At 43.2% G+C, this 26,893-nt stretch overlaps 1 protein-coding gene across 1 annotated transcript in view; it reads left to right on the forward strand.

Moving 5' to 3' along the window:
- FAF1 (Fas associated factor 1) overlaps window positions 1-26,893 on the forward strand; it is a 243,967-nt gene that overhangs the window by 6,994 nt on the left and 210,080 nt on the right. Inside the window, exons 2-3 of the mRNA XM_056844462.1 lie at window positions 3,024-3,092; window positions 26,405-26,451. Coding sequence (XP_056700440.1) covers window positions 3,024-3,092; window positions 26,405-26,451 — 116 coding nt within the window. The remainder of the gene's footprint in view (window positions 1-3,023; window positions 3,093-26,404; window positions 26,452-26,893) is intronic.

Raw genomic sequence — 26,893 nt, forward strand, 5'->3', positions numbered from 1 at the left:
GGGGCCTGGAGATCTTCCAGAATTACAAATGATCTTTAGATGAGAGATCAGTTTTTCTGGAGAAAATGCTTGCTTTGAAGGGTAAGCTCTATGGCATGGGTTCTCAACAAGGGGGGAATTCCCCCCCGGGGGGGATTTTAGGGTTCCGGGGTGGTGGTGGAATTGGGACCACTATTCAGCAAAGTGTGATGTCCTATAGATTATGTACAATCTGTAAAATTGTGGTTTGTTTTTAATTTAAGGGGGAATTATATTCTGAACAATGGTGAAAGGGGGGAAAGGAGCAAAAAAGGTTGAGAACCCCTGCTGTATGGCATTATTGGCCCCCCCAATCACAACCCCATCCTCCCTAGGCTCCACCCCTAATCTCCAGGAATTTCCCAGCCTGGAGTTGGCAACCCTAAGGGTGACTGGAGAGTATTGAACATCTATTTCTTTTGTATCCATTAAATAGAGTGAGTCTGTTAATGACGAAATAACTTGCTGTTGGAGGGAGCTTTTTAACTAGTGGAAAAGGAGCAGGTGGTGGTAGGGAAATGCAAAGGAAGGCTTTGTTTACTGCTAACACTGTTAAATGCAATTTGTTTGCCTTCTCCCTCTGGACTTTTATGAGATAAGGATAGCGGCTTGCATCCAGTATCATATGTGGGTTCCGTTAATACACTTAACTAGACAGAGGAATTTTGGAAAAGTTGTAGTATAACTTGGAACAAACTTAACCTTACGAGTGCTTGGCCTCCCTTCTGGTAGTTAAACAGACCTCCAGTCTTCTTGGTAGATTGGTTTTGGAACAGAGAATGTTTAGACTTCTGCTTTTTTGTTTCCATTGTAAACTACTTTTTTCCTTGAACCTGGGGGACTACAACTAGCTTTGCTACGGAAAATGACGATTCACACGTTCCTTGTATGCTAGATTTAATGTCCCTGTTAGTAGTAAAATATCTGGTACGTGGAATTGAGAGTGGCATAGCACAAGGGACAGAAATGATGGGTTTTAGTGTGTACTTGGTAAAGGGCCTTAGAGAGTTATTCTCTCAACCTTTTAGGCTGAACTGAAATACAAGCAAGGATTGCAAACCCTTTTTTTATCCACAATGACAAAGTCTGTGGAAAAGATAAATATATCATCCTTTGTAGCTTGTATCACAGATACTTCTTCATCTGTCACTTCTAGTTAGAATGGAACCTACACCAAATTAATTTCGTGCCTATTCAGATTTAGTCCTTAAGATGTTTACTTCTCTCTCTCTCTCTCTCTCTCTCTCTCTCTCTCTCTCTCTCTCTCTCTCTCTCTCTCCACACACACACACACACACACACACACACACACACACACACATAGAGAGAGAGAAATATTTGAAATTAAAACATATGTGATAGCTAGGATTGTGTGCTCATACCCCTTTTGAAAATCAAGAGTTGTGCCATTCAACTGTTTGACAGGAAAGGGGTGGGTGGGACAAGAGAAATAAAATCATCTACCTCTACTTAACAACTGCTTGGTACAATTGCTGATATTTGTATACAGGCAATGCACATGTATCTCCAGCATTTAGATCATGGGGGGAACTGTACATGCTACAATGGTTCCTTCTTCAGCTAGGAACACTTTTGCAGACACTGTCTTCTGTCTGTGTCCTCTGTAATTGTATCTGATTTAACGTGTTCTGTACAAGGAAAATGATTGGGAAAGTGAGTTTGATTATATAGTTACAACACTGTGACCCCTCAAATGCAGAAGGTTAGAGCTGTAGCAGGGGTTCCAATCGTGGCACCATAGTGCCCACTGACACCTTTCCTGGTGTCTGTAAAGTGTGTTTAGAGATGGGGGGGGGTCAAGTGGGGCTTCTGCCCAGCAGGGCTTCTGATTGGCCATTAGAAATCTGATTAGGGTTGCCATGTCCCTCTTTTCCTCCGGTGGGAGGCTTTCGTATTTAAGCATGTGCGCACACACGGCACTTCCAGTTTAGAACTGGAAGTGCCGCCTTGCTAAGGGCCTTTACCTCTTAGTTTGAGTGGTAAACTGGCCCTTTACCACTCAAACTAAGAGGTAAAGGCCCCTCGCGAGGCCGAACCGGTTCTAAACTGGAAGTGCCGCACATGGTATGCATGCGCGCGTGCACGTTTGCCCGCCGACCCTCAGGTGGTCGGCGGGCAGAGGGGGCAATTGCCGGGGGTTTGCCCGCCACCAGCGGGCACCTGGCAACCCTAGATCTGATGGGCTGTGCAGATTAAAATAATAATGTTTCGGTGGAAGCTGCCACCACAGTGCTGGTTATATTCTGTCACACACTCCTCTTGACCAGTGTATTTTTAAAAATTACTCCTTGTGCCCTTTGTGTGTGTGTGTGTGTGTGTGTGTGTGTGTGTGTGTGTGTGTGTGTGTGTGGTGCTCCACCTCCAGTAGTGGCCCTTTTGTGGTTGACTCCACATCCCGTGGCAGCCCATTGAGGTGTCAGAATTCCAAAGGTGCCCACTGGCTTTAAAAGGTTGGGGATCTTGAGCTATAGCCTGTATCCTTCCTGTTTTTAAAAAAAGTACTCCCTGTCCAGCTAGGTTATTCAAGATGCTGTTCACAAAGATGTGCATTCTACTGGTATACTTGTCAAAAAGCTGGGATTGGTCATAGCTCAGTGTTAATTTTACATTTGCTGTTGAAGCCCCAAGGAAACATTGATAATCTTGGTCAAAAAACTATTTTCCCCCCAGGCTGAGCTTCTCTCAAAAGTTTTACATTTCAGAAGAACTGTATAAATGCTTAACAATCTGCCATACTATGTCAACCTAGTTAATTTTATAATCATTTTGATTAACAAGAAGAGTATGTGGTTTGTTCATACTTTCCTGTCTGCCATCAGCTGCCTAACATTTTTGGTTTTGTGAGTTGGGTAGAAATTAAATTTAGTCTCCAGCTGTCATTAAACTGTTCTAGATAAAAAGCAGCTGCAATATTTAATTTTCTAAAAGAATTAATAATTGCTTGTATAATTGCTTTAATTGAACCCTGTGCTCTTCATTTTTAGGCATGTACCGGTATAGAAAATATTGATGAAGCAATCACCTTACTTGAACAAAATAACTGGGATTTAGTGGTAAGTGTTCTATTTTTAATAGTAAAGTAGAAAATGTATGCATATACTGGAAAATGTTAGTGTTACCAATCTAATATCTCTTCCATTGTTTGCGGCTTTGATATAATGTGTAATGTTGATTACTTTTTAAAAATTCAATTTACCTAGTACTTTAAATTATAATGCATTAGGATGAGCCTAGCTGGGACAGCTAGCCTCTGCTGTCAGACTGACAGTATAGTTCTAAGCAGGTCCACTGAACATCCTACTGATGTTTACTCAGTGGGACTTTCTGCAAGGTAAGCTTTCTGCAGATTGTATTGGTAGGCACCAAAGTGTTAAATCACAGAAACTTGAATCCATTCCTGGATCCTGTACAGAAGGGTCCAGGCTGATCTCAAACCTGGAGAAGGAACCCAAAGATGACATGACTTGTTTCCTGTTAATGTGAATGAAGGCATGCCACTGTGGAGTGGTTCATGAGGGAGCACTCCATATTGCGATGACTATACTAGGACCAGTTGGCCCCAGTAAACAAGAAGTAGGATGGCAGGAGACTCATCCAGGAAAAGGTACAGGAATTGCTTGTGGCTAGGCAGCAGGCAAAAACTAGTCTTTCAGAGGATCAGTCTGTTGAAGAAGATATTGACAGCAATACTGTGGAATTGACTGATAGTCTTTTGACTGTCTGCAGGGAACTGACTTTATTTTACCCTCCCATTACATTGTGAAGGAGAACAGTTGCTAGACTGAAAGAAAAAGAGGAGAAGGACCCAGACAGTTCTGGTCCATGAGTTGCACTCTGTATGAGAGCTCCCTGCTGAGTTCCCTGGCAATTCATCTGTCACTTTGTGTCATCTTTGTTAGCTTGAATACTTAGCCTCAGGCCTTGCTGTGTAGACTGCATGTCACTCATAGTATGATGCTGGTTTCTGGTGTCATATGTAGTCATAAATGTGTAAATAAAAATGAGCTATACATAAACATGGCATCTGTTTCCACATAAACAACCCAAATGCTCTAATTGTATACAAAAGAATAGTTAATGTTAACTCCAGGCTTCTCTGTCTTTCTGATTTTAAAGTCTGTTCATGATGTTGAGGCATCATTGTTTCTCTTGAGTTTTTGCTGCCTGTTGAATGACATGATGACCCTGGGCGTTGAAAACGAAGGTCTAGCAGTGTAACAGTGCCATCCTAAGCAGAGTAGCACCCTTTTAAGCCCATTGACTTCAATGGATTTAGAAGAGTTTAGGTTGGCACTGTAACTGGGGTAGCCCTAACAGTGTGCATCAGAGTTTGTATTCTCCTATGAAAGAACATTAACACCAGGATAAATGGAGGTGGGTATATGGCATTCAGAAAATGGGAGGTTTAGGTTGAGATGTTAAAAGCCAACAGCAAAGGAATTGCTGTACCTGCAGTGAAACTCATGGCTGCCAACTCCCAGAACATACCTGTTCTGATTGTACTGTGGCATTCATTTGAGGAACCGCATTGTATGTCAGTCTCTTGTCCTTTAAAAACGGACTCTGGAGGTCACCATGATTGAGTTTGCATTGGTCAAATTATTGGTAAAACTACAGGCACATAGAGAAGTAAGACAATTTTGGCAAAGAGGAACTAAAGAACTGATCTGGTTCTTTAGCCAAGCCAGAACTGGGGAGATCTGGGCTGAGATTGCCATGGTAGTCAAGTTCATGGGGTGTCTGTGAGCCACTTATTTTCTCTGAGCCTAACCCTACTACACAGCCTGTCTAGATTGGGACAGTCCTGGGGATTTGGGGGTAGAGCCTGAGGACAGTGGGGTTTGTTTAGGATGGGAGGGATCTCATTGGGGTATAATGCCGTAAAGTTCACTCTTCAAAGCAGCCATTTCCCCCCCAGGGGAATGAATCTCTGAGAGATCTCCAGGTTTTACCTGGAGGTTGGTTACCCTATGCACAGGGTTCCTTGGAAGAAGACTGGGATTAAAAACCATAAAAGATGGATAGATGTATTGTAAATACACTAAAAAAATCCTAAAACAAATGAGCCAGTACAGCAACCGTAAGTCCAATAAATGAGTCAAAGCAGTGTCGGAACACTTCTTTAAAAGTCAGGAACAATTAATTGCTAATTAAAAGCAAACGGAGAGAAGAGAGAAGGAAATCAACCAACAGTCTGGGAGAAAAAAAGCTTGCCTTCATTGCCAAAAACCAAATATTGCTATCAGGTGAGCATTTGAGGGAAAGGGGTTCTAGAACTGGGATACCCTTACAGCTGATGCTGTAGAGCAGGGCCTCAGAGACATTCCAAAAGTGAGGTGCCACCACTGAAGAAGCTGCTTGTGATTGCAACCTGCTTCCTTCTGGCAGGTAGGAGCCCAAAGAGCAGGGTTTGGGAGGGGGATCTTAACAGGAGGGCTGGGCAATGTAGGAAAAGAGCTGTGCAGCTTAAACATATTTTCCTGCTTTCCTGTGCAGTTGGCCCAATAAAAGGTGTGATTTGAATAGCTGGGGACTGGTATGAGTTTTGCTCTGAGCTTAATGAGTTGGAGTATTTTCAGAAGAAAAGGATCTTGCCATGTTGGGAAGTGATCAATCTTCCCATCTAGGTATTCTGGTTTGCTGAAGTTAATACACACACACACAGTAGAAGTGGCAGTCTTTCTACTTCTTGATGCTCAAAATAGTGAGACAGCTGGTAAAATTCAGTAAATGTGACAACTTGTAAAATTGACCTTCTGCTGTTGAAATTTGGCAAGTGGCTTCTGCTGTCATTTCAATATTATTTTTTGTACCATAAGAACTAGAGACATCAGAAAAGAGAGCTTCTCATAATTTTTCAGAAAGCAGCAGATCATGCAAAATATGCCTGTGGGACTTCAACAGTGTGCTGTTCATATGAGGATCATATTTCATATAATCTGCCCTACTTGTTTTCGTTGTATTGATCTGTGATAGGAAATCAGTTTTAATGTAAAATCTTCATCTACTCATTTGCAACGATAATGTCCTTTCACTGTAGAAACACTGTAAGTGGTTATGATTATCTAAATTCAAAACGTACTTTCAAAAATGTGAACTTTGCTGTTTGCTGAAATGTCTACCTTACTGCTATATTTAACTTCTTTATCCCTTCTGCTGGCAGTGGTTCAAAGCAACTGTGTATTTGCAGTAAAGCCAGTGGTTTAGCACACCTGTGAAATGTGATGGCTTACAGCTCCTCTTCTATGTTGGTTCTAAGGATCAGCAGACAAAAACGGCTCTGTGCGTTGTTTTTACAGCACTTTGGTTTCATAATTTTAATAATTTTTATGGATAACCTAATAATAATATTAATTTCTTTTTAAAATGGAAAAGTGGAGAGGACTCTTCTTAGAGGCAGGCAAGCGCCTTAGGGAGGTTAGATCAATCCACTACATAAAGAACTCACTGTTAAAGGCCCCCTCCACCTTTTTTTAAAATTAAATGAGCAGGTTTATGGGATTGAAAATCCATGTAGGAAAAAGGGAAGACTTTGCATTTTTCCCTGTGGCATTCCTAGGGGACAGATGGCTAGGTGTCTACGGTACTTGACAGCTTTCCTGAGAGTTTCATGTTGAAGCTTAACTTGATCTCTCATGTGCTACCTTATCTATTATACATATTTTTGCCCTGCACTTTCTCCAAAAAGCTTAGAGTGGCATACTTGGTTCTCCTCTCCTCTATTTTTCCCTCAAAACAATCCTGTGAGGTAAGTTAAGTTGAGAGAAAGTCGCTGACCCAAGGTCACTGTTGCGCTTCAAGGTGAGTGGGGATTTGAATCCAGGTCTGTCCAATCTTAGTCAAATATTCTAGACAGTCTATTAGGCTTCAGAATGTAAAGGATGTTCAGTATAGTACCGTTACCATAATTTCCTTCTGGGCCATGGATACCCCCCTTGATTGTCAATCAAAATTAATGGAAGTAGATTCACAGACTGACATTTATACAGCTGGAGACACATGGCAATCATAGAATCATAGCGCAAAAATGCATGGTGGCTTTATCCTCCTTTAATCCCTGTTTCAGCCAGGATTCAGCCAGGATTGAATGCATGCGTTTCGCCTAATGTGCATTTGATCCTGGCTAAAACAGGGATTAATGGGCGCATTACTAATACGTACAGGATCTGTGCTGTTCTGCGCTTTAATAGCTACAACTCATATTGGTATGAAGCTAGAAAATAAATTCATATACCCATGGGAATTCTATAATATTTACTCATTTTTAAGACATTTGTGTTGCTTATGTCACCTCTAAAATGCAAAGTATAACACTTAATATTTTAAAGAGCAGAGTCTAGAAGCACAGAAAGCAACTGAGGCAAATTGAATGCAATTATTCATACTGAAACAGACTTGAACTTCAGGAAGGTGTGATCATTACTAACCACGAGTATTTTAGGAAGTTCTTGTGGGGCCTCTGTGTATTGTGTGATTCTGTGCAAGTCCTGGCAAGTTCAACTTGAGATATTAAGTGCAGAATTCAATATCCTGAAATGATGTTGAAGTTCCATTAAAAGTTAAAAGCAAGTTATTGGACCTGATAGCAGCAAACATGCAAGTTTATGTCTGGTGAATCTGAGACTGTCAGTGGGTGTTGAATAGATTTTTTTAGGATGTTGGTTTTAAGTGTCCTGTGTGACACCTTGCCTGTTATGCAGATATTAAAGGCACATGTGCTGTGTCAGAAGTTGGCAATTCTAATGCTCCCAGTTTCTCCCAGAGAACTAGCAATAATCTGTGACTTTTCCTCCCCCTAAATTCGCTAGTGGTAACTGAACACTATTGAAGTAGCTTGGAGTGCACTGCATAGTTATTTCTTTCAGTCAACATCAGGAAGTATTGCTTGATTTGGTCAGACTAAAAGAGGTTCTATAAAATTAATAACAGCTGTGTATTTGGGGATGGGGGTGGGGGATTTGGCCAGTTGCCCAGATTTGCTTGTTTAATCTGGCTTTGAATTCAAGGCACCTTTTTTCTTTTTATCCTCAGATTTTTCTACAAAGTATATCTAGAAAAATATAATACCAGTCAGCTTTTTCGTAGCCTAACGTCTTCCCTGTTTGTCATTAAATAGCCTATTAGTTATGTGGCATCTCGTATAGAGCACTAGAACCAAGGCAGGGCTTTGGTTAGGATTGGTGTCAGCGTTATGAAAGTAATGTAAGCAGCATGTGCAACCTTATCTAAATAGTAGTTGAAATTTCATTACTGCAGTAATGAACTCTTTCTACTTCTATTATCCTTGCACAGCTGCCAGCAAGAAATGTGGAGTCATCAAGCGAGCGGGAAGCTAATAAATGTCAATTTCTTTTTATGAAGAAGCTACTCTATTTCTTGTAATAGAGAGTTCTTTGTACTCTTGGTCCACACAAAAGAGAGCACCTGAAAGCACAGAAGTGCTTGGCAGTCTGTAACTAAATCCCCCCTCCCAATTTAGCATTTCTCATCACAAATTCATATTTTTTTGTGTAAGGGCTTGAGCCTCAGCTATGTGGCGTTTTATATTCTCATCGAGTCAGGAATAAAATAGCTTCCAAACTGGTTTGTATTAAAAAAAGACAGACTTTATTTAACAAATTAGAGGCTAAACATACATTTATACAGAGGACTCTTGGTTGGGGGAGAAAGGTTGTTGAATGGCATTCATAGTCTCTGGAATGTAGCGTTTTTGCATACAAAAGAGGAATACAAGAGGCCTTCATATCAGTGCCCAAGGCATTCACCCCTTATTATTGTTTAGTTTTTAGACATTCATACTGATGGAAGAGTTCTGCAAAACCTGAAAGTTTGCACACTGTTATGTGTTATTTTGATTGATTCTAAGAAAAGCTACTACATGGCTTTTATTTGTGTGTGTGTTGGGGGGAGGACAATGACTCCCTGTAACTCTTGCGTATTTAATGCTTTTTTTATTTTTCCTGACTGAGGATTCGGCACTCTGTTGTCATGCCCCCAAATTAAGTACCTGAAATAGCATTTGCTTTCCAGTGACACAGTTTCAGAAGTTTCCATACACTTCTTGTTCAGGCTGGCAAGTAGATTCTTGGGGTGGAGTACGGGGTGTTCTGATAATGAATTACTGCACATCAAGCATGGTGTTAGTGACATTGCTTGCCGTAGTTTTTGGCCTCTGGGTGTAAGGCTTCTTCATATATTTTATGTACAAAACCTTTGTTTTTAATCCCTTTCTCTCAATGTAGATAATTCACAGTGGGTAGCCGTGTTAGTCTGTTTGCAGTAGTCAAAAAGGGCAAGAGTCCAGTAGCACCTTAAAGACTAACAAAAATATTTTCTGGTAGGGTATGAGCTTTCTCAATGTAGAGTTCGTCAAATGGCTTAGAATCAGGTCCCTTTTTTGTGTGGTGATGGGTAGAGGTAAAGAAGGACATAGGAAAATACTGTGGAATTGATTTGCTTGTTCACTGTGGCAGCATTAAATATTTTTGGAGGTCCTTGAAATGTGTGTAGAAAAACGTTTGCCAGCCTCCAGGTACTAGCTGGAGATCTCCTGCTATTACAACTGATCTCCAGCCAATAGAGATCAGTTCACCTGGAGAAAATAGTCGCTTTGGCTATTGGACTCTATGGCAATGGTATCCCTCCCCTCCCCAGACCCTGTCCTCCTCAGGCTCCGTCCCAAAATTCTCCAGGTATTTCCCAACCCGTAGCTGGCAGCAGAGGCGGATCTACTGTGAAACTAATGAAGCTTAAGCTTCAGGGCCCCTAATCCCAGAGGGGCCCCCTGAAGCAACTTTTTTTTAATGAATAAATTTCTCAACAAAATTGATGGAGTTTTTTTAGTGATAGAATTATAGGCCAATGGGTTGAAGTACTTAATATTGACTTTAGAATGTGCTCTAATACCCATTTCATATGGCCTCAAAATGTCCCTGTAATTGGTCAAATTTCAAAATTTTCTCGGGGGCTTGCAGCGCTTGAACCCCAGCTTTAAGGGCTCTCTGAATCTATTCATAGTCTATATTTTGGCAGCTGGATCCTCAAATCTGTAATTGGTACACAGCTAGGGTTGCCAACCTCCAGGTACTTATGTTTACTAACCTCCAGGTACTAGCTAGAGATCTCCTGCTATTACAACTGATCTCCAGCCAATAGGGATCAGTTCACCAGGAGAAAATGGCTGCTTTGGCAATTGGACTGTACGGCATTAGGGTTGCCAGTGGCACCAGTGGGAGGTTTTTGGGGCGGAGCCTGAGGAGGGCGGGGTTTGGGGAGGGAAGAGACTTCAATGCCATAGAGTCCAATTGCCAAAGCGACCATTTCCTCCAGGTGAACTGATCTCTATCGGATGGAGATCAGTTGTAATAGCAGGAGATCTCCAGCTACTACCTGGAGGTTGGCAACCCTATATGGCATTGAAGTCCCTACCCTCCCAAAACCCCACCCTCCTCAGGCTCCACCCCCAAAACCTCCCACCGGTGGTGAAGACGGACCTGGCAACCCTATGCACAGCGCTCAAAACCCCAGCTGTAAGGGCTCTCTGAATCTATTCATAGTCTACATTTTGGCAGCTGGATCCTCAAATCCTTAATTGGTGCACAGCTACAGCCAATCGGAACCATAAAAAGACATCTGAATTCTCAATTCAGGCTATACTTGTCTTGCTTGTACATTTTAACACCAAAAACCAGATTTTCACCTCTTTAGCCTAACAAGCCCCCTCTGATGACCTTCTACCTATCTATCTATCTATCTATCTATCTATCTATCTATCTATCTATTATTATTATTATTATTATTATTATTATTATTATTATTAAGTTAAATTTATAGCCCTCCCTCATTTCCAGTCAAAGCCGGGTTCAGGACAGGTGTCATAACCCTAGGGAGGCCTATATTAAAGTAGTTACCAGGCCTACATCTCCTAGGTATCGTCTGATTGGTGGAAGAAAATTTGGAGGGAAGGCTAGAGCCAGTCAGGGGTTAGGGAGGGGTGCTTGGGGAGAAGGAATAAAAGGCCTTGCCTGAAAAGGGAAGGGGGTTCACTCCAAGGGAACAGGGCTGGGGAGAGGCTGCTGCAGATGGAGGGATCCTTCATCCAGGAAGGGATGAGTTAGCTAAGGCCTAGTGCCAGGAGATGGCTAGAGACTGTAAAGATAGACATGTTAGGGTTTTTATTTGTTTGATTGCCTGCCTTTACTGGTTTGTGGCTTGAGTTATCATTATTATTAGACCTCTTTAATAAACTGTTTGCTACTCTGCCTGGGTCCTCATGCCTCATACCTAGAAAGTATTACCCTGTTGGGAGAAGAAGAAGCCAAGGGCAGGGAAGGTGCTCTGGGCCCTCCTGAATTAGGCCCACACCAGAGTGGGGGCAGCTACTGAAGATCCTCATTCCTCTCCTTTATCTGACAGCAGGTAACAACAATCATAATAAAATAATATATTTCTAAAATTCATAAGTAATCAATAAAATTCATAAAATCATTCAATACAATTAATACAGTTAACAAGATGGTACTCATATAATTACAGGGCCGTTGGAGGCCCGGCCACACAGTCAAATCCTCATATCAGAAGCCCCAAGGAGGAGAGGGAAGGGAGGCCATTAATGATGACAGCCTGTAGTTGCCCTCAATTGTAGGCCTGGTGGAATAGTTCTGTTTTACAGGCCCTGTGGAACTTCTAAAGGTCCTGCAGGGCCCTGATGTTACTCATAAGAGCATTCCATCCAGCTGGGGCCAGGGCCAAAAAAGTCCTGGCCATTGTTGAGGACAACCACACACTTTTAGAGAAAGAATCCATACTTTTTTCCGCTCATTGATGTTGGGTGGTGTGACTTTTTGTTCATGTTTTGGGTTGCCAGGTCCCTGTTTGCCACCAGTGGGAGGTTTTTGGGGCAGAGCCTGAGGAGGGCGGGGTTTGGGGCCAAAGATGCCATTTTCTCCAGGTGAATTGATCTCTAATGGCTGGAGATCAGTTTTAATAGCAGGAGATCTCCAGCTAGTACCTGGAGGTTGGTAATCCTATTTAATGTGTATATTCCTACTGGTTTCATTAACAAGCAACTAGTGCTTCAGTTCCCATATTTACTGAGATATTTCTGTTTTCTAGTGTAAAATTTTTATATTTTGCTTATTCAGTTGAGGTTTTTGGAAGTGGCAGACCTGGCTTATTTCTTATTTAGGTAGAATTCTTTGTAGACAGTTCAACATTCACATGTGTCATGTCAATGGTAATGCCTTTACAATGGTTTATCTGAGTCATTCTTCCTCATGGCATCTTCGGTCCTCCCCAGTGCCATCTACTGAGTTTTTATATAACTATTGTTCCACTTGTACAACATTTTATCTATTCAATATTTACTTTGCAGAATGTGATTGGTTTGGGGCATTTTTTGGGACAGTACTGTTTGAATAAAATATATATTCGATAAGGAATAAAGTAAAATGAACTAATAACAACTTTATGGCTGTAACTGTATCCCTTTTTATGTATTAGTCAATGCTTTGGCCTTTGGGTATATTTTATATTTCATTGATCAGTCATTACAATTTCCCACTGTATCTATATGTGTGTGTTTGTATGTATATTATTACCATATTATTATTTTATTACTGTTATATTATTATTATTATTACTGTATGTACAATATGTTATTGTTTACTGCAACAGTACATTTGCAAGGGCAGCTAGACCCTTTGGACCTTGCTGTATGTTACCCTATTGTTGCTGGTTGTGAAGGGGCCCCTATAACAGTTCAAGCTTCAGGGCCCCAAAAATGTAGGTCCGCCACTGGCTGGCAGCCTCAAATATAGGCCCAGGCACCCCATGCATTAGCTGAATTTTAAAGAGACGGAGACAGGTGTTGATTAAAAACCAAACCGTGTGGCTGTGGCTTCACAGTAGCATTTGGGAAGACTTTGTTTGAAGCCTTGAGGCCAGGGAAATGCTGATGGTAATATATGCATGACTGTGATGTTCTCCTTACCATTGTCTGTCAAAGTTGACAGTGGGGTATGTTGATGGTGCCCAAGTCAACATAATTTCCTAAGGATTATTATATGTGTTTTAAAGTATTGACTGGCGGGCCCTATGGGCCCTATAAGAAATTTATTGCAAGAAAAGTACTAGTACCGTCTGTCACTTTTGGTGTCCATCTGAACAGGAAGCAATTAATAAACTGAGAAGGATTTTCCAGCAATGAAGTAAACGTGTTAGCCGTTAGCTTATCTCTTGAATTGAACTGTATTTCTGGTAACTATTGCCAAAAAAAGAGAAGAGTTAACAGCCAAGAGTTAATTGCCCAGTGGAGCCATTGAAAAGCGTTTATATTCCTGTTGGGAAGCAAACTACATACTTTCCGTTATTCGGCAGGGAAAGAAGTCTTCTGTTTTTACAGCTGAAGTTCATAAACCTTAGCATTATTAATCTAAGCTGCTACTGTCAGAGTGCCCCACCTTTTGCAGTAAGGATGGGATTGTTTTAGTGCGGTTCCATGTGCTTTCTTTGAATACACATCTTTTAAAAAACAAACTGTATTTGGTGGCCGATAAGAATCAGGCCCAGTCCTTGGGATGCCCTGCTCTAACGTTATATTTTAGAAATAGGATGCATGAAAAGGGGAAGATACACTGGACTTTACCCCCTCCAGTCCCCCTTCCTTTTCACCCACGTTGCATAAGGAACCCTGCACACCACAGTCACATAGCTCATAACTGATATGAACAGTGCCTATCAGTCCATTCCTGAGCTTTCGGCGCCACCTTGGCACCTCCAAAGGTGTTTACCAGCCGCTGAAAGAGTTTTAAAAGCCTTTTGTCAGCTTTTTATTTTTTAAACGGGCATTTTGCCTGCTTGAGAACAGCGAGGCTGTGCCAGCAAAAGCGCAGCAATGCTGTTCTCCCTGCCGATGTGCTGGGCTGAAAGAGTACAGGAAGCTGTCTGCTGGCAGCTCCCCCCCCCGGCACACCCCAGGAAAACCCCCTGGGAAGTCGTCATGGGGCTTTGCGCCAGAGGGACACCAGCGGAAGGCCCAGCCAGCATCCCTGGGCAGCACTGGTGTAGCAGCACCGGGAGACCGGCATCTGGGTCCCCCCCGCCAGCATCCGAGCCCACCTGGTGACCATCCCACTTACGCTGACGCAGTCCCTTTTTGGCCTCCAAAGGACTTTCGTCCTTGGAGGTCAAGCATGGGCTGTTCATCATATAGTGTAGCTCAAAATGTAAATTAAACATGCAATCCAGAAAGGGGGGCTGAAGCGCCATTGGAGAGTCTGTGCCACTTTTCGCCATGATAAAGTGGCACCAATGCTGGCGCAGGCAGCAAAAACCTGGAAGCAGCTGCCTGCGCTGGTGTTGGGGGGGGGGGTGTTCCCAAGGCATTCCCAGGGACAGAGCCGACATTAGTCAGCTTCTAAACCTCTTTTGGCCTGGGAATGCCCCTCTATGCTGTACCACGTCACATACTTCCTTTTCAATAATTTTTACAACAGCTCTTTATGGTAGTCCAATATCCTGTGTGTTACAAAGTGAGGGGAGCTGAATGGCTGTGATAAGGTTACTCCATAGTGAATTCATGGCTGAGGTGAGATTTTGATCTGGAACATCCAAGCTCAGCCACTATGCTAGATTGGGAGTGGGACATATTCTTTTGAGGCTGTGATATCCCTGATTTAGTAGCCCTTTTTAGTCATTACATTTCTGGCCCTCCTACCTGGTAGACATGACCAAAATACGACAGCCTCAGTTTAGTCATTTTAGCTTCTAGGGTCAGTTCAGGCTTGATTTGATCTATAACCCACTGATTTGTTTTTTTGGCAGTCCACGGAATCTGTAACACTCTCCTCCAACACCACATTTCAAAAGAATCTATTTTCTTCCTATCAGCTTTCTTCATTGTCCAGCTTTAACACCCATACATAGTAATAGGGAATATGATGGCATGAATTAATCTAGTGTTGGTGGCCAGAGTCACATCCTTACACTTCAAAATCTTTTCTAGCTCCTTCATGGCTGCTCTTCCCAGACTCAATCTCCTTCTAATTTATTGGCTGCAGTCTCCCTTTTGGTTGATGGTGGAGCCAAGGAATAGAAAGTCTTGAACAATTTCAATTTCCTCATTGTCAACCTTAAAGTTGTGTAATTCTCCTGTAGTCATTACTTTCGTATTTTGGTCACGTCATGAGACGACAAGAGTCACTGGAAAAGACCATCATGATAGGAAAAGTTGAGGGAAGCAGGAAAAGAGGAAGACCCAGCAAGAGATGGATTGACTCAATAAAGGAAGCCACAGCCTTCAATTTGCAAGATCTGAGCAAGGCTGTCAAAGATAGGACATTTTGGAGGACTTTCATTCATAGGGTCGCCATGAGTCGGAAGCGACTTGACGGCACTTAACACACATAACACACACACCTGGTAGACCAGAAGAATGTGCTATATGTAGGGTTGCCAACTGCCAGGTAGTAGCAGGAGATGTCCTGCTAATTTAACTGATCTCCAGCCAATAGAGATCAGATCACCTGGAGAAAAATGGCCGCTTTGGCAATTGAACTCCATGGCATTGAAGTCCCTCCCCTCCCCAAACCCCGCCCTCCTCAGGCTCCACCCCAAAAATCTCCCGCTGGTGGCGAAGAGCTAGGGGCAACCCTAGCTATATGTGATTGGCTTGATATGTGTGATCTCCTAGTTGTGGCAATACAACAATGTGTGCGTTTTCTAGCTTTGGTACGTGCAATTGGAAACCCCGTTTAATTAAATATAGCATTTCCGTAATTCTCAGTGTCTGTTTTTGTGTGACTGGGATGACCACCAAATATGTTAAGCATTTTTGTGGCAGATTTTTAATTTTTTTAATATAAATATATAGCACAAATTGTCTACCTGAAAGGCCTTCTGCAGAGATAGAAAAGCTCCTTTTCATCGTTTAATTTATTTTGTAAAGCACTTTGGCTACCTACAAATAAATATTACTTACTTACTCCTTAGTGTCTTTGAAACTTGGAAATATTTAAATCAATCAGATAATTGACTGTGGGGGTTGACCAAAAGGTTTAACCAGAGTAATGTGGCTGTCTTTCTTACTTAAATTACTAATACCAGGAAACATCTGCATAGGAGCTTCCTGCAGTTTATTTTCAGAATTAGTGAAATAGCAAGTGAGGACCTGCAACAATGTGGAGGTGGGCTGTTAGTTTGTTGAAGCAGTTTTTAGGTCCATCCCCCCCCCCACCTTTGCAAGCCATCCTTGCGGTTGGGAACAGCTACTTGGACACAAAAACAGCATTATATATTATTATTATTTTGATCATTCACCCTAGACGTTGGAGCTTAATGTCTTTTTAGGAATGGCAAAAGTGGGATACTTTTCTGTGGCTCTTCCAAACATGTAGGTATCCCCTGTGTACATTGTAGACAGAAAGAGTCTGTGGGATGAGAAAAAAATGTTCTGTGGATTGTAGGGACTGAATATAGACCTGATCTCTGTAAAAAAAGGGTAGATGTAGAGAAGCCCTGTTCTCCTCTGAGGCAAGGGCATCCTGAAGCTGTGGGTTGTTTTCCCCTCCATCTGGGTAGGCAGGACCAAAACTTTGACTTCCTGTCTCCCTTGGCGGGAAAACAGCCTGCAGGAAGCCAGTTTCTCTCCTGCCTATTCGGGTAGAGCAGGCAACAGCTCCATGCCAAAGACCGAGAATAGACCTAGTTAGGATCCTTTCTAAAATTTCCTTCTTGTTACCTTGTGAGTCTTCCTTTGATCTTGTTAGTCTCCCTTTGTTTTTTGCCTAACTTCGTTCCCAGATTCCATTCCTTCCCTTGCCTTCCCTCACGTTCCCCCGTCTGTGAGAAAGCAGCAGTTTTCAAAATGGCCGACACCATTATTAACAGAGAGGATGACCTACTCTCTGAAAGAGACTACCAGAGCGGGCTGGTGCAAACTACCCCCAAAGTCTCTGCCTCTCCCAACCGCCGTGAATGTGGACCATTAGGGAGTTCGAGACAGCCGGCCGGCTCCCCGCCTGACGAACAGCCTAAGATCAGGAAGGCGCGTAAAGCCGCACCAAAAGCCGCACCGCCATACCCGGGCGGTAAAAAGAAGAGGCGCACTAACCAGAGCGGCTCGGGACCGAAAGCCGGGCGTAGCACACCCGACTCTTCTCCAACCGCCTATACTTCACCTCAGGCGGCAGCGGCGACCTTCTTCCTGACTGGAACGGGTAATTTGGCGGCTGTGGGATTAGTTGGCTACCCCCCCTCCACCTCAGACGGCGGCGGGCAGCCATTTTCTTTCCTGGGAGAACGCTGATGAGTTGATTAATTGTGCTCTTCAGCGTCAGTGGCAGGCTTTTCAAGCTTACCAGACACGTCTGCCCCCCCCCCCATCTTTATGGACGGGCCCCTATGGAACCCTCCCCAATCCTCCCAACCAAACCTCCTTCGTATCAGAGGAGCACCTCCACGGCCCTAGCACCTCGGCCAATAATAAAACCAACGCATGGGCCTACTAAAGCTCCCATGAAGGCCAATTTGGGGGAACAAAGGGAATCTCCAACAGAAAATTCAAAATCCCCAAACTCCTCTTTGGAATACGAAGAGGAGGAAAAAGAAGAGGGAGAATTCGATTCTGATGATGAGCCCCCCCCCAGAATACAAACCAGCATACTAGGCTGTTTGACGGGGAAGACTACCAAACCCTCCTGGCAAAGGCGATCCTGGCCCTTGACCTTAATGAGGACGCTGAATCTACTGATGAACCAAAATCTAAATTGAAGCAAGGGGTCAAGGAATGTTTTCCTAGACCCCAGTCTAACACTAATTCAGTTCCTTTTCCTGAGTTCTTCATGAGGGCTGTTAGAGAAGAGTGGGAAAATCCCTCTTCCAATAAACAGCTTCCCCCCCACATTAAAAAACTCTATACCCTTGCGCCGCATGCTATGGCCATGCTCAAAGTGCCTCTGGTAGATGCTCCAGTGTTAGAGCTCCAGTCACCGGGACTGGTCCCAGAGGATGGAGTAGGATCCCTTAGGGATCAGCTTGACAGGAAATCAGACTACCTAGCAAGGAAGGCGCATGAGGCCTCGGCCTTAGCAATCCAGGCCAGCGCCACAACTTCTATCTTTGCCAGGGCATCATATCTCTGGATAAAAAAGATTATTCAATTGGTCCCAGAGGATAGCCTCAGGGTACTGGGAGGCTTAGAAAGGGTGCAAAATGCCATCATCCTAATGGCTGATGCCTCCCTTGACAACATGTCACTGGTGGCAAGGTCAATGGCCTCGGTCACTTCACTCAGGCGAGCTCTCTGGCTTAGGGCATGGCCAACAGACTTTAAGGCCAAGACTACCCTCATGGTCTACCCAGTTAAGGAAGGTCGCTTGTTCGGAGAAAAGCTTGATAGCATCCTAATTGAAACGAAAGACAAAAAACAGGTTCTCCCTATGCAAATCAAAAGGGATAACAGGCCTCCCTCTTATCCGTCCTTTCGTCCCCCAAAGTTTACACCCAGATTCAGATCCGATTTTCAGAGAGGGTCTTGGGGACACAACAGAGGAGCATGGGCCAACTCCCGTCCTTTTCGGCGGGGAGGGAGGTTCCAAAGATCACAGGGTCCCCAATCCAGATCGGATAAAGGGGACAAGTTCCAAAAACATAATCCACAGTGATGCCAGTCACATTCAAGTGGGAGGGAGACTGCAAGAGTTCACTGCAAGGTGGCCTCTTTCCAAACCGGACAAATGGGTTTCACAAATTCTGACACACAAATTCTGACACAAATTCTGACACACAAATTCTGACACAAATTCTGACACACACCTTCTGGAATTCACATCCCAACCATTAGACCGTTTCCTGCGTTCCCCAGCTTCATTCAGAAAGGGCAAGCATGGCAGAACCATAGCAGCCATACAGCATCTTTTTTAAAAAATATATTTTTTATTGCATTGGAGGTCTTTTTACATCTCCATACCTTTATAATTACAATTTACACTTTCCTTCTTCCAATACAAATTTCCCCCTTTCCCCCCCTTTCCCTCCCCCCACGGACCAATCCATAATATCATATTTTCATATTTTCAACCATGGGCATAGCCTTTTTAGTTTTACTAAAGTCTCTTCGTTGGCTTCTCCTCTTTTCACCCAATTAATGTATGAGTTCCACTTAGTCTTCAGTTCCATTTCTTCTGTTTCTCCCATCGTCTGTTGTTTTAAGTATTCCAATACATCTGTTTGCACATATTCGAACACATAATTATTCCACCTGTCCATAGTCCATTTTGTTTTATCTTTCCATCCAAAAGCTATAACTGCATGAGCCGCTAATATCATCGCTTTAAACATCTCTTGTTCACTTTTTTCTACCTTCTCACAACCCATTATTCCCATAAACATCAGGTCTACAGTTACTTGAAGTCTAATCTTAAACAATTCTCTGATTTTACTAAGTATGTTGTTCCAAAATTCTATTACCCTTGGGCACTCCCACCACAAATGTGAGAACCACCCCTCTTTTGCGTTACAATGCCAACAATTCGGTCTAATTCCTTTGATCATATGTGCTGTTTGGGCTGGTGTTCTGTACCACTTCAGCATTATTTTCCTTTCCAACTCTTTATATCTATCCATCTTCAACATTTTAATACCCTTCATCATTTTATTCACCATTTGTATTGATATTGTGGTTTCTTTTGCCCATTTTTGCCTGTATTATTCTAATCATAAATTCTTTATATCTTATCATCATTCTGTATATTTTCCCTGCTAATCCTTTTCTAATATATGCTTCACTCTTTATTAACTCTTCCAATTCATTGTTCTCTCTTTTCATACATTCTCCCCATCTTCCTTGTTTTACTGCTTCATATAGTCTCCTCAGTCCCAGCCAATGTCTTTGGCCCACTTCATCTAATATTCTCTGAAAAGGTTTCAAATTTCCTTGGTGATCTAATATGTCCTTCACTCTATAATAACCCTTATTTTTCATTTTTAACCCTAAGTTACCATCTATGACACTTTCTTTCACACAGACTATTGCGGTCCATCTTGATTGTTTGTTCATCCACTTCATTTTCCATTTCTTCCAAACACTCAATACTGCCCGTCTCGGGCCCTTGGTTAATCGTAAAGCTTTATTTAAATTTTCTGTAAATATCCCATATTTCCCCATACCTTGATTTAATTCATTCTCTACTCTTATCCATTTCATATTTTCAGCTCCCTCAATCTCCATCAATGCTTTTAAATGAAATGCTTCATAATACTGTTGTAATTGTGGGAGACTCCATCCCAATTCCTCCTGAGGCGCATAAATAATTTTCTTCATTACTCTTGCCTTCTTTCCTCCATATACCCATTTCCTAATAGCTTCATCCCACACACCCACTTGCCGTGAATCTAGTTCCACCGGGAGAGTCTGAAACAAGTACATCATTTTTGATATTATAAACATTTTGGCTGCCCTAATTTTATTTAGTATACTCAAGCTTTTATTCTTCCATTCCTCCATCTTCTTACTCATCTTTTTCCATATCTCCTTATAATTAATATTTACCATTCTTTCTATATTCTTTGGTAACTGTACTCCCAAGTATTTAATTTTTTTAACGCCCGTTTTCATTCCTGTATATTTCCTGACTTCCTCTTTTTCCTTTTTCGTTCCATTGAACCACATAATTTCTGATTTTTTATGTTTACTCCCAGCCCTGAAATATTCTTGAAATCTCACAAAATAATCATTAGCTCTTTAAGACCTGCCAATGGTTGTTCCATTATCAATAATATATCATCTGCGAACAGATTAATTTTCACCTCCTCTTTTCCTATCTTATATCCCTGTATTCTTACACTGTTACGAATTCCATCAGCCAATGGTTCCATTGCCAATGCAAACAGCATAGGTGACAATGGACACCCTTGTTTGACCCCTCTTTGTATAGGGATCTCTTCCAAGTGCCCCTCATTTACCCTAATTATTGCTTTCCCTCCTCTATAGATTTCTTCTATTGCTCTCAAAAAAGGACCTCTGAATCCCATCTTTCCCATTACCTGTATTAAATAATCATGGTTTAATGTATCGAATGCTTTATAAATATCCAATTTTACTATTGCAAAGTTCCTCCTGTCCTTATGAGTCAGTATATTAATTACATTTCTAATAGGGTGCCCTCTATACCTTCCTTTGACAAATCCATATTGGTCTTCTTTAATCAAATTTGGCAAAATCTTTTCCAAGCAGTTCGCTAATACTTTTGCAAATATTTTGTAGTACTGATTCATTAAACCAGGGGTGGGGAACCTTTTTTCTGCCAAGGGCCATTTGGATATTTATAATATCATTCGGGGGCCATACAAAATTATCAACTTAAAAATTAGCCTGCTATATTTGGTCAAACATTTAGCCAAGAGGCACGACCGGAGACGGCTTCGAGTGTCTGCCACATAGAGCGACTCTCTTTTGAGCTCTGGTGTCCCCAGCTGGGCCCAAGAGATTCAGGCAGGGCAGCATCCTTCTGAGCTAGAGATTTACCAGGACCCATGAAGGGCCAGACCAAATGATTTCGAGGGCCTTATACGCCCCCCGGGCCTGACGTTCCCCACCCCTGCATTAAACTAATTGGCCGATAAGAGCCTAACTCTAATGGGTCTTTCAGGTCTTTTAATATAGTGACTATCTCTGCGCTTTTCCAAGATTCAGGGGTATTTCCCCCTTTCCATATATTATTACATAAATTGCATAGCTCAGGAGCAATTAGTTCTTTCATTTCTTTATAAAATTCAGCTGTGTACCCGTCAAGTCCTGGCGATTTTCCATTCTTCAAACCTACTATTACATCTAATATTTCCTGTACTGTAATTTCTTCATTTAACCCTTCATTCTCTTCCTCCTTCAATCTTGTGTTTACTATTTTTCCAAATTCTGCTCCCTCCTCTGCTTTATATAAATTTTGATAAAATTTAGCAAAAGCCTCTCTTGCCATACAGCATCTGACCCTTATCAGGGCTATCGAGCTGGTTCCCGCCCAACAGAAGTGCCAGGGAGTGTACTCCATTTTCTTCACTGTCCCAAAGAAGAACGGGGACTGGAGGGCCATCCTCGACTTAAAATACATCAACAAGAGGATGGCTCACAGGCATTTCCTCATGGAAACAGTAAAGTCAATTGTGGAGTCCCTACTCCCTGGCACTTTCATGATGGCGGTGGACCTCACGGAGGCATACCTCCATATACCCATTCATCCCTCACACCGACAATTCCTATGATTTGCATACGGCCACAATCACTACCAGTTCAGAGCCCTCCCCTTCGGGTTGACCTCCACCCCGAGGGTCTTCACAAAGACTCTAGTTACCATCATAGCGATTCTCAGACAGGAGGGAGTCTAGGTACGCCCGTACCTGGACGACATCCTGATCTGCGCTCCAACCCCAAGTCTATCACACTCGCACACAGACAGGGTCCTCCAGGTGCTCCAAGAACATGGGTATCTGATAAATTTCCTCAAGAGTTCCCTAACACCTTCACAGACCATGACCCACCTCGGGGCCAGGATCAATTCCAAAACCAATTCGTTGTCCCTACCCAAGGAAAGGATAGACAAAATAGTGTCACTACTCTCAGTCACAATCAAACAAAAGGCTACCAGACTCATGTCCCTAGCGAGACTCATGGGGCTGATGGTTTCTTGCATTGCCATCATCCCGTGGGCACATTTTCACTCTCGCCCCTTACAGTGGCTCGTACACCCACACCAAATAGACACCACCCCAAAAAAGGTCAAAATGATTGCCCTTACTCACAAAGTCAGGCAGAGCCTCCATTGATGGTCCGCTCCATTCGAACCTCCAAAAATCAACACAATACATACACGAAGATCCCCTTCAGGTATACACAGACGCCAGCCTCTCCGGCTGGGGAGCCACCCTGGGAGATCAGCTAGCCCAGGGTCGCTGGTCACAACAGGAATCACGACTGCACATCAATTTACTGGAGCTGAGAGCGGTAAAGCTAGCTCTTCTGGAGTTTGCAACCACAATCAGAAACCACCATGTCCTGATAAGGACAGACAACATATCAACAAAAGCCTATATCAACAAACAGGGCGGCTCCAGGTCCTCTTCACTACACAAGGAGGCATCGGCAATATTCACATGGGCTCAGGCCAACATTCCATCGATCCGTGCGGAACACATCAAGGGCACCCTCAACATCCAAGCCGACTGGCTAAGCCGCCAGTTCGTCGACGAGGGAGAATGGGCCTTAGACCAAGAAATCTTTCATCAAATCACAGATATATTTGGCATCCCTTCCGTCGACTTATTCGCCTCAGAGTCAAACCACAAGGTACCAAGATATTACTCAAGGCATTTTCACCCAAGGGCGGAGGGAACAGACGCACTACTGAGTCCCTGGCCCAAGGGACTGCTTTATGCCTTTCCCCCGATTCCCATCCTTCCAAAAGTATTGAGAAAAATTCACCAACAAAGAGCCAATGTCATTGTCATAGCTCCATTCTGGCCTCGCAGGCCATGGTTTGTGACTCTAAAGCTAATGTCATGCCAGGAACCCTGGCAGATTCTGACGAACCGGTCCACTCTCCACCAGGGACCCCTGTTACACCTGGACCCTCAATGGTTTTGTTTTACCGCCTGGCTCTTGAAAGGAGGGCCCTCTTAAATCTTGGGTACTCCAACGAAGTGGTCAACACCATTATAGAAGCCCGAAGGCCTTCCACGCGACGCATATACAACACATCCTGGAGGGCCTTTGTAAGGTGGGTTAAAAGAAAAAATGTTGACCCACTCCAGCCAGGCATACCAAGAATCCTTGAATTCTTGCAAGAGGGAGTCCGCCTCAAACTGTCATCCTCTACCTTGAGGCGTCAGGTGGCAGCATTGTCAACAGTACTTCCCTTCTCCGAAGGATGCCCCACATCGCAACACAGGCAATTTGCAGCCTTTTTAAAGGGAGTCACTCAATCTCAGCCTCCGGTCATTCACAGATTCCCAACTTGGAATCTCAACTTGGTACTAAGGGCCCTCACTACTCCTCCATTCGAGCCCCTCAGAACAGTATCTTTCAAGTTCCTCCGTATGAAGATACTCTTCCTCGTTGCCGTCACATCGGCCAGGAGAGTTTCTGAGCTCAAAGCCCTCTCCATTTGGAAGGGTTTATGTGTCTTCCATAAAGACAGTCGTGCTCATACCTGATCCCACGTTCCAGCCAAAAATAAATTCCCGTTTTCACAAAAGTCAGCAAATTAACCTCCCATCATTCTGCCCCAGACCAAGGGTCCTAAGGAGGCTGCTTGGCACTCCCTAGATTTATGGAGAGCTTCTCTGTATCTTCATTGATAGGACAGCTGAAATTAGAAAGTCTGATTTCATGTTTATAGGGATTTCCAACCCTAGTAAGGGACAAAGAATGATGGCCGCGGCCATAAGCTACACCCTTGAACTTTGCATCTCAGAGGCATACAAGGCAAGTGGCACTCCACTTCCGGAGGGTATCACGGCACACTCTCTCTGTAGCATGGCTACTACAGCCACATTTGATAAACAAACTCCTATGGAAGAGGTATGCTGGGCCGCTACCTGGTCTTCTGTATCAACCTTTGTGAAGCACTACAGGATTAACACCTGGTCTTCAGCCCAAGCGGCATTCGGCCGAAGGGTTTTACAAAATGTTGTTGAGTAAATGTATTGCCCACCCGATTGGGAGCTCTGTAAAGTCCCACAGCTTCAGGATGCCCTTGCCTCAGAGGAGAATAAAGCCTTGGCTACTTACCGTGAGGGCTTATTCTCTCCTGAGGCGAAGGGCATCCTGCCCCACCCTCTTAACTCATACATTACACACTTCGACAAAAGCAGCACAAGTAATAGGAGTTCATGTTTTCATGCCCTAGGATCAGTTAGGGTACGCAGTTGCTGCACTGCACCCATCTACGTTGTCTTCAGCACCTTTGTTGTTCTATCCTGTTGAGGTTATAACCAAGTTTTCTTGCAAGTTTGTTCCTGTTACTAATAACTTAGCTAGTCAAGACAGTAACTGGCTTCCTGCAGGCTGTTTTCCCGCCAAGGGAGACAGGAAGTCAAAGTTTTGGTCCTGCCTACCCGGATGGAGGGGAAAACAACCCACAGCTTCAGGATGCCCTTCGCCTCAGGAGAGAATAAGCCCTCACGGTGGGATGAGAAAAAAATGTTCTGTGGATTGTAGGGACTGAATATAGACCTGATCTCTGAAAAAAAAGTGTAGATGTAGAGAAGCCCTGTTTACTATTTTTGTTTGTAACTTCTGTATTGCATCCTGAACACATTCTATCTAGGGAGTCTGTCTAGCCAATGGTCAGTTTCTGAGAAAGAGGTTGGGTAGCTTTCAGCGCAGTCCTGAGTGGGGTGGTGGTGGTTATGGCGGGCTCAGAGACGGTGCAGCCACGTCACCTCCTGAGCGACTTGTTACCAGCTGCAGCAAGCCGAAAATGTTAGTTTAAAGAAAACCACGTGAATCCACTGAGTTCCATGGGGCTATGCCACCCTTTTTGCAGGGATAACTTGGAGCCTGCAAAAATGGGCGTTCCCGGGCCAAAAGTGCCTCCGGGAACACTTCCTTTGCTGGTGTAAGCCCTTGCACCAGGGAGGCAGTGCCATCGCCTGACCCTTGCACTGCTGCGCTGCTCTTGGAGCCAGAGTAAGTTGTCCTGCACTGGCACTAGTGCCCACTTAGCCGGCGCAAGTGGCACTAATGCTGGCGTAGGGGTCACCTGGCTCCAAAGGCCATTCGGCAGCCCCCTTGAGAATTGCTCTGTTTAGCTCTTCCATCTGCTACCGTCCTGCCCTCTGTTCATAGCTTACAATAAATTTGCTTCTAAGTTCGGAATCTGTTCTGTAACTTCATTTGCTCAGAACTATATGTACCCTGATTTATTCTACAATTTTGGTTCTCATGTCTACCTTCCAACTTAATAGGTATTCATCTGCCTATATTGTTAATTCTCAACAGGGATTTGTCTATATAATCTTCTGAAGTACCATGCACATTGGTGGAGTTCCAAATAATAATACTGGCTTGCTGGAAAAATGCAGTGTCAAATCCTAGCCATGCTGAAATTGATAGCGCAGTCTCCATACATTCATGTGGGCCAAATGGTTGCTTTTATGTTTCTGTTCGAGTGATAAGGATCTGAAATATGGTTTTGCTAAACTTTTATTATTATTTTAATAGTAGAAATGTGGTTATATTAACCAGTTGGCAGATGTCAATATAATTTAAGAAAAACTTCAGTTCTGTTTTTGAACTTTTGTAGATACACGTGACTTTATGGAAATATAAAACTTTGCTTTGCAGAATTAACACTGTATGCTTTGTTTGCAGGCAGCTATAAATGGCGTCATACCACAGGAAAATGGTATTTTACAAAGGTAAGTACACTGTCTTCCGAGCATAATCAGAAGAAAGACTATTTTAGTATAGGCAAACTGCTATTTTAGCACATATTCTTGTTGAAGATTTAAAGCTAAAGCTTACATTTAGACGATGAAAGAAAGAAATATTGGCTATTTTCTATAGCCGGGGTAGGCAACCCACCAGGTTCTCTGCTGGTCAGTGGCACCCCAGACCATTTTGCTTGGTATGATAGCTCCCTCACTTTCCCCCCAAACCTAGGTGTAGTTGAGCTGGGGTGGGCTAAGGTCACAGCTTGGAGAGTGAGGGACAGGCGAGAAGATCCTGAGGAGTACTTCCCCTCCAGTAGAACAGCAGTTGTTTAGAAGTAGAACTTGGGAGTTCTGATAGAAAGCCTTTAAGGGTAAACTTTCTCTAGTGCCCCGGGCACCTTGCTCACAAAGCATCATTTAAGACCAG

This window comes from Euleptes europaea, chromosome 2 (assembly GCF_029931775.1).
Source record: "Euleptes europaea isolate rEulEur1 chromosome 2, rEulEur1.hap1, whole genome shotgun sequence".
Lineage (NCBI taxonomy): Eukaryota > Metazoa > Chordata > Lepidosauria > Squamata > Sphaerodactylidae > Euleptes > Euleptes europaea.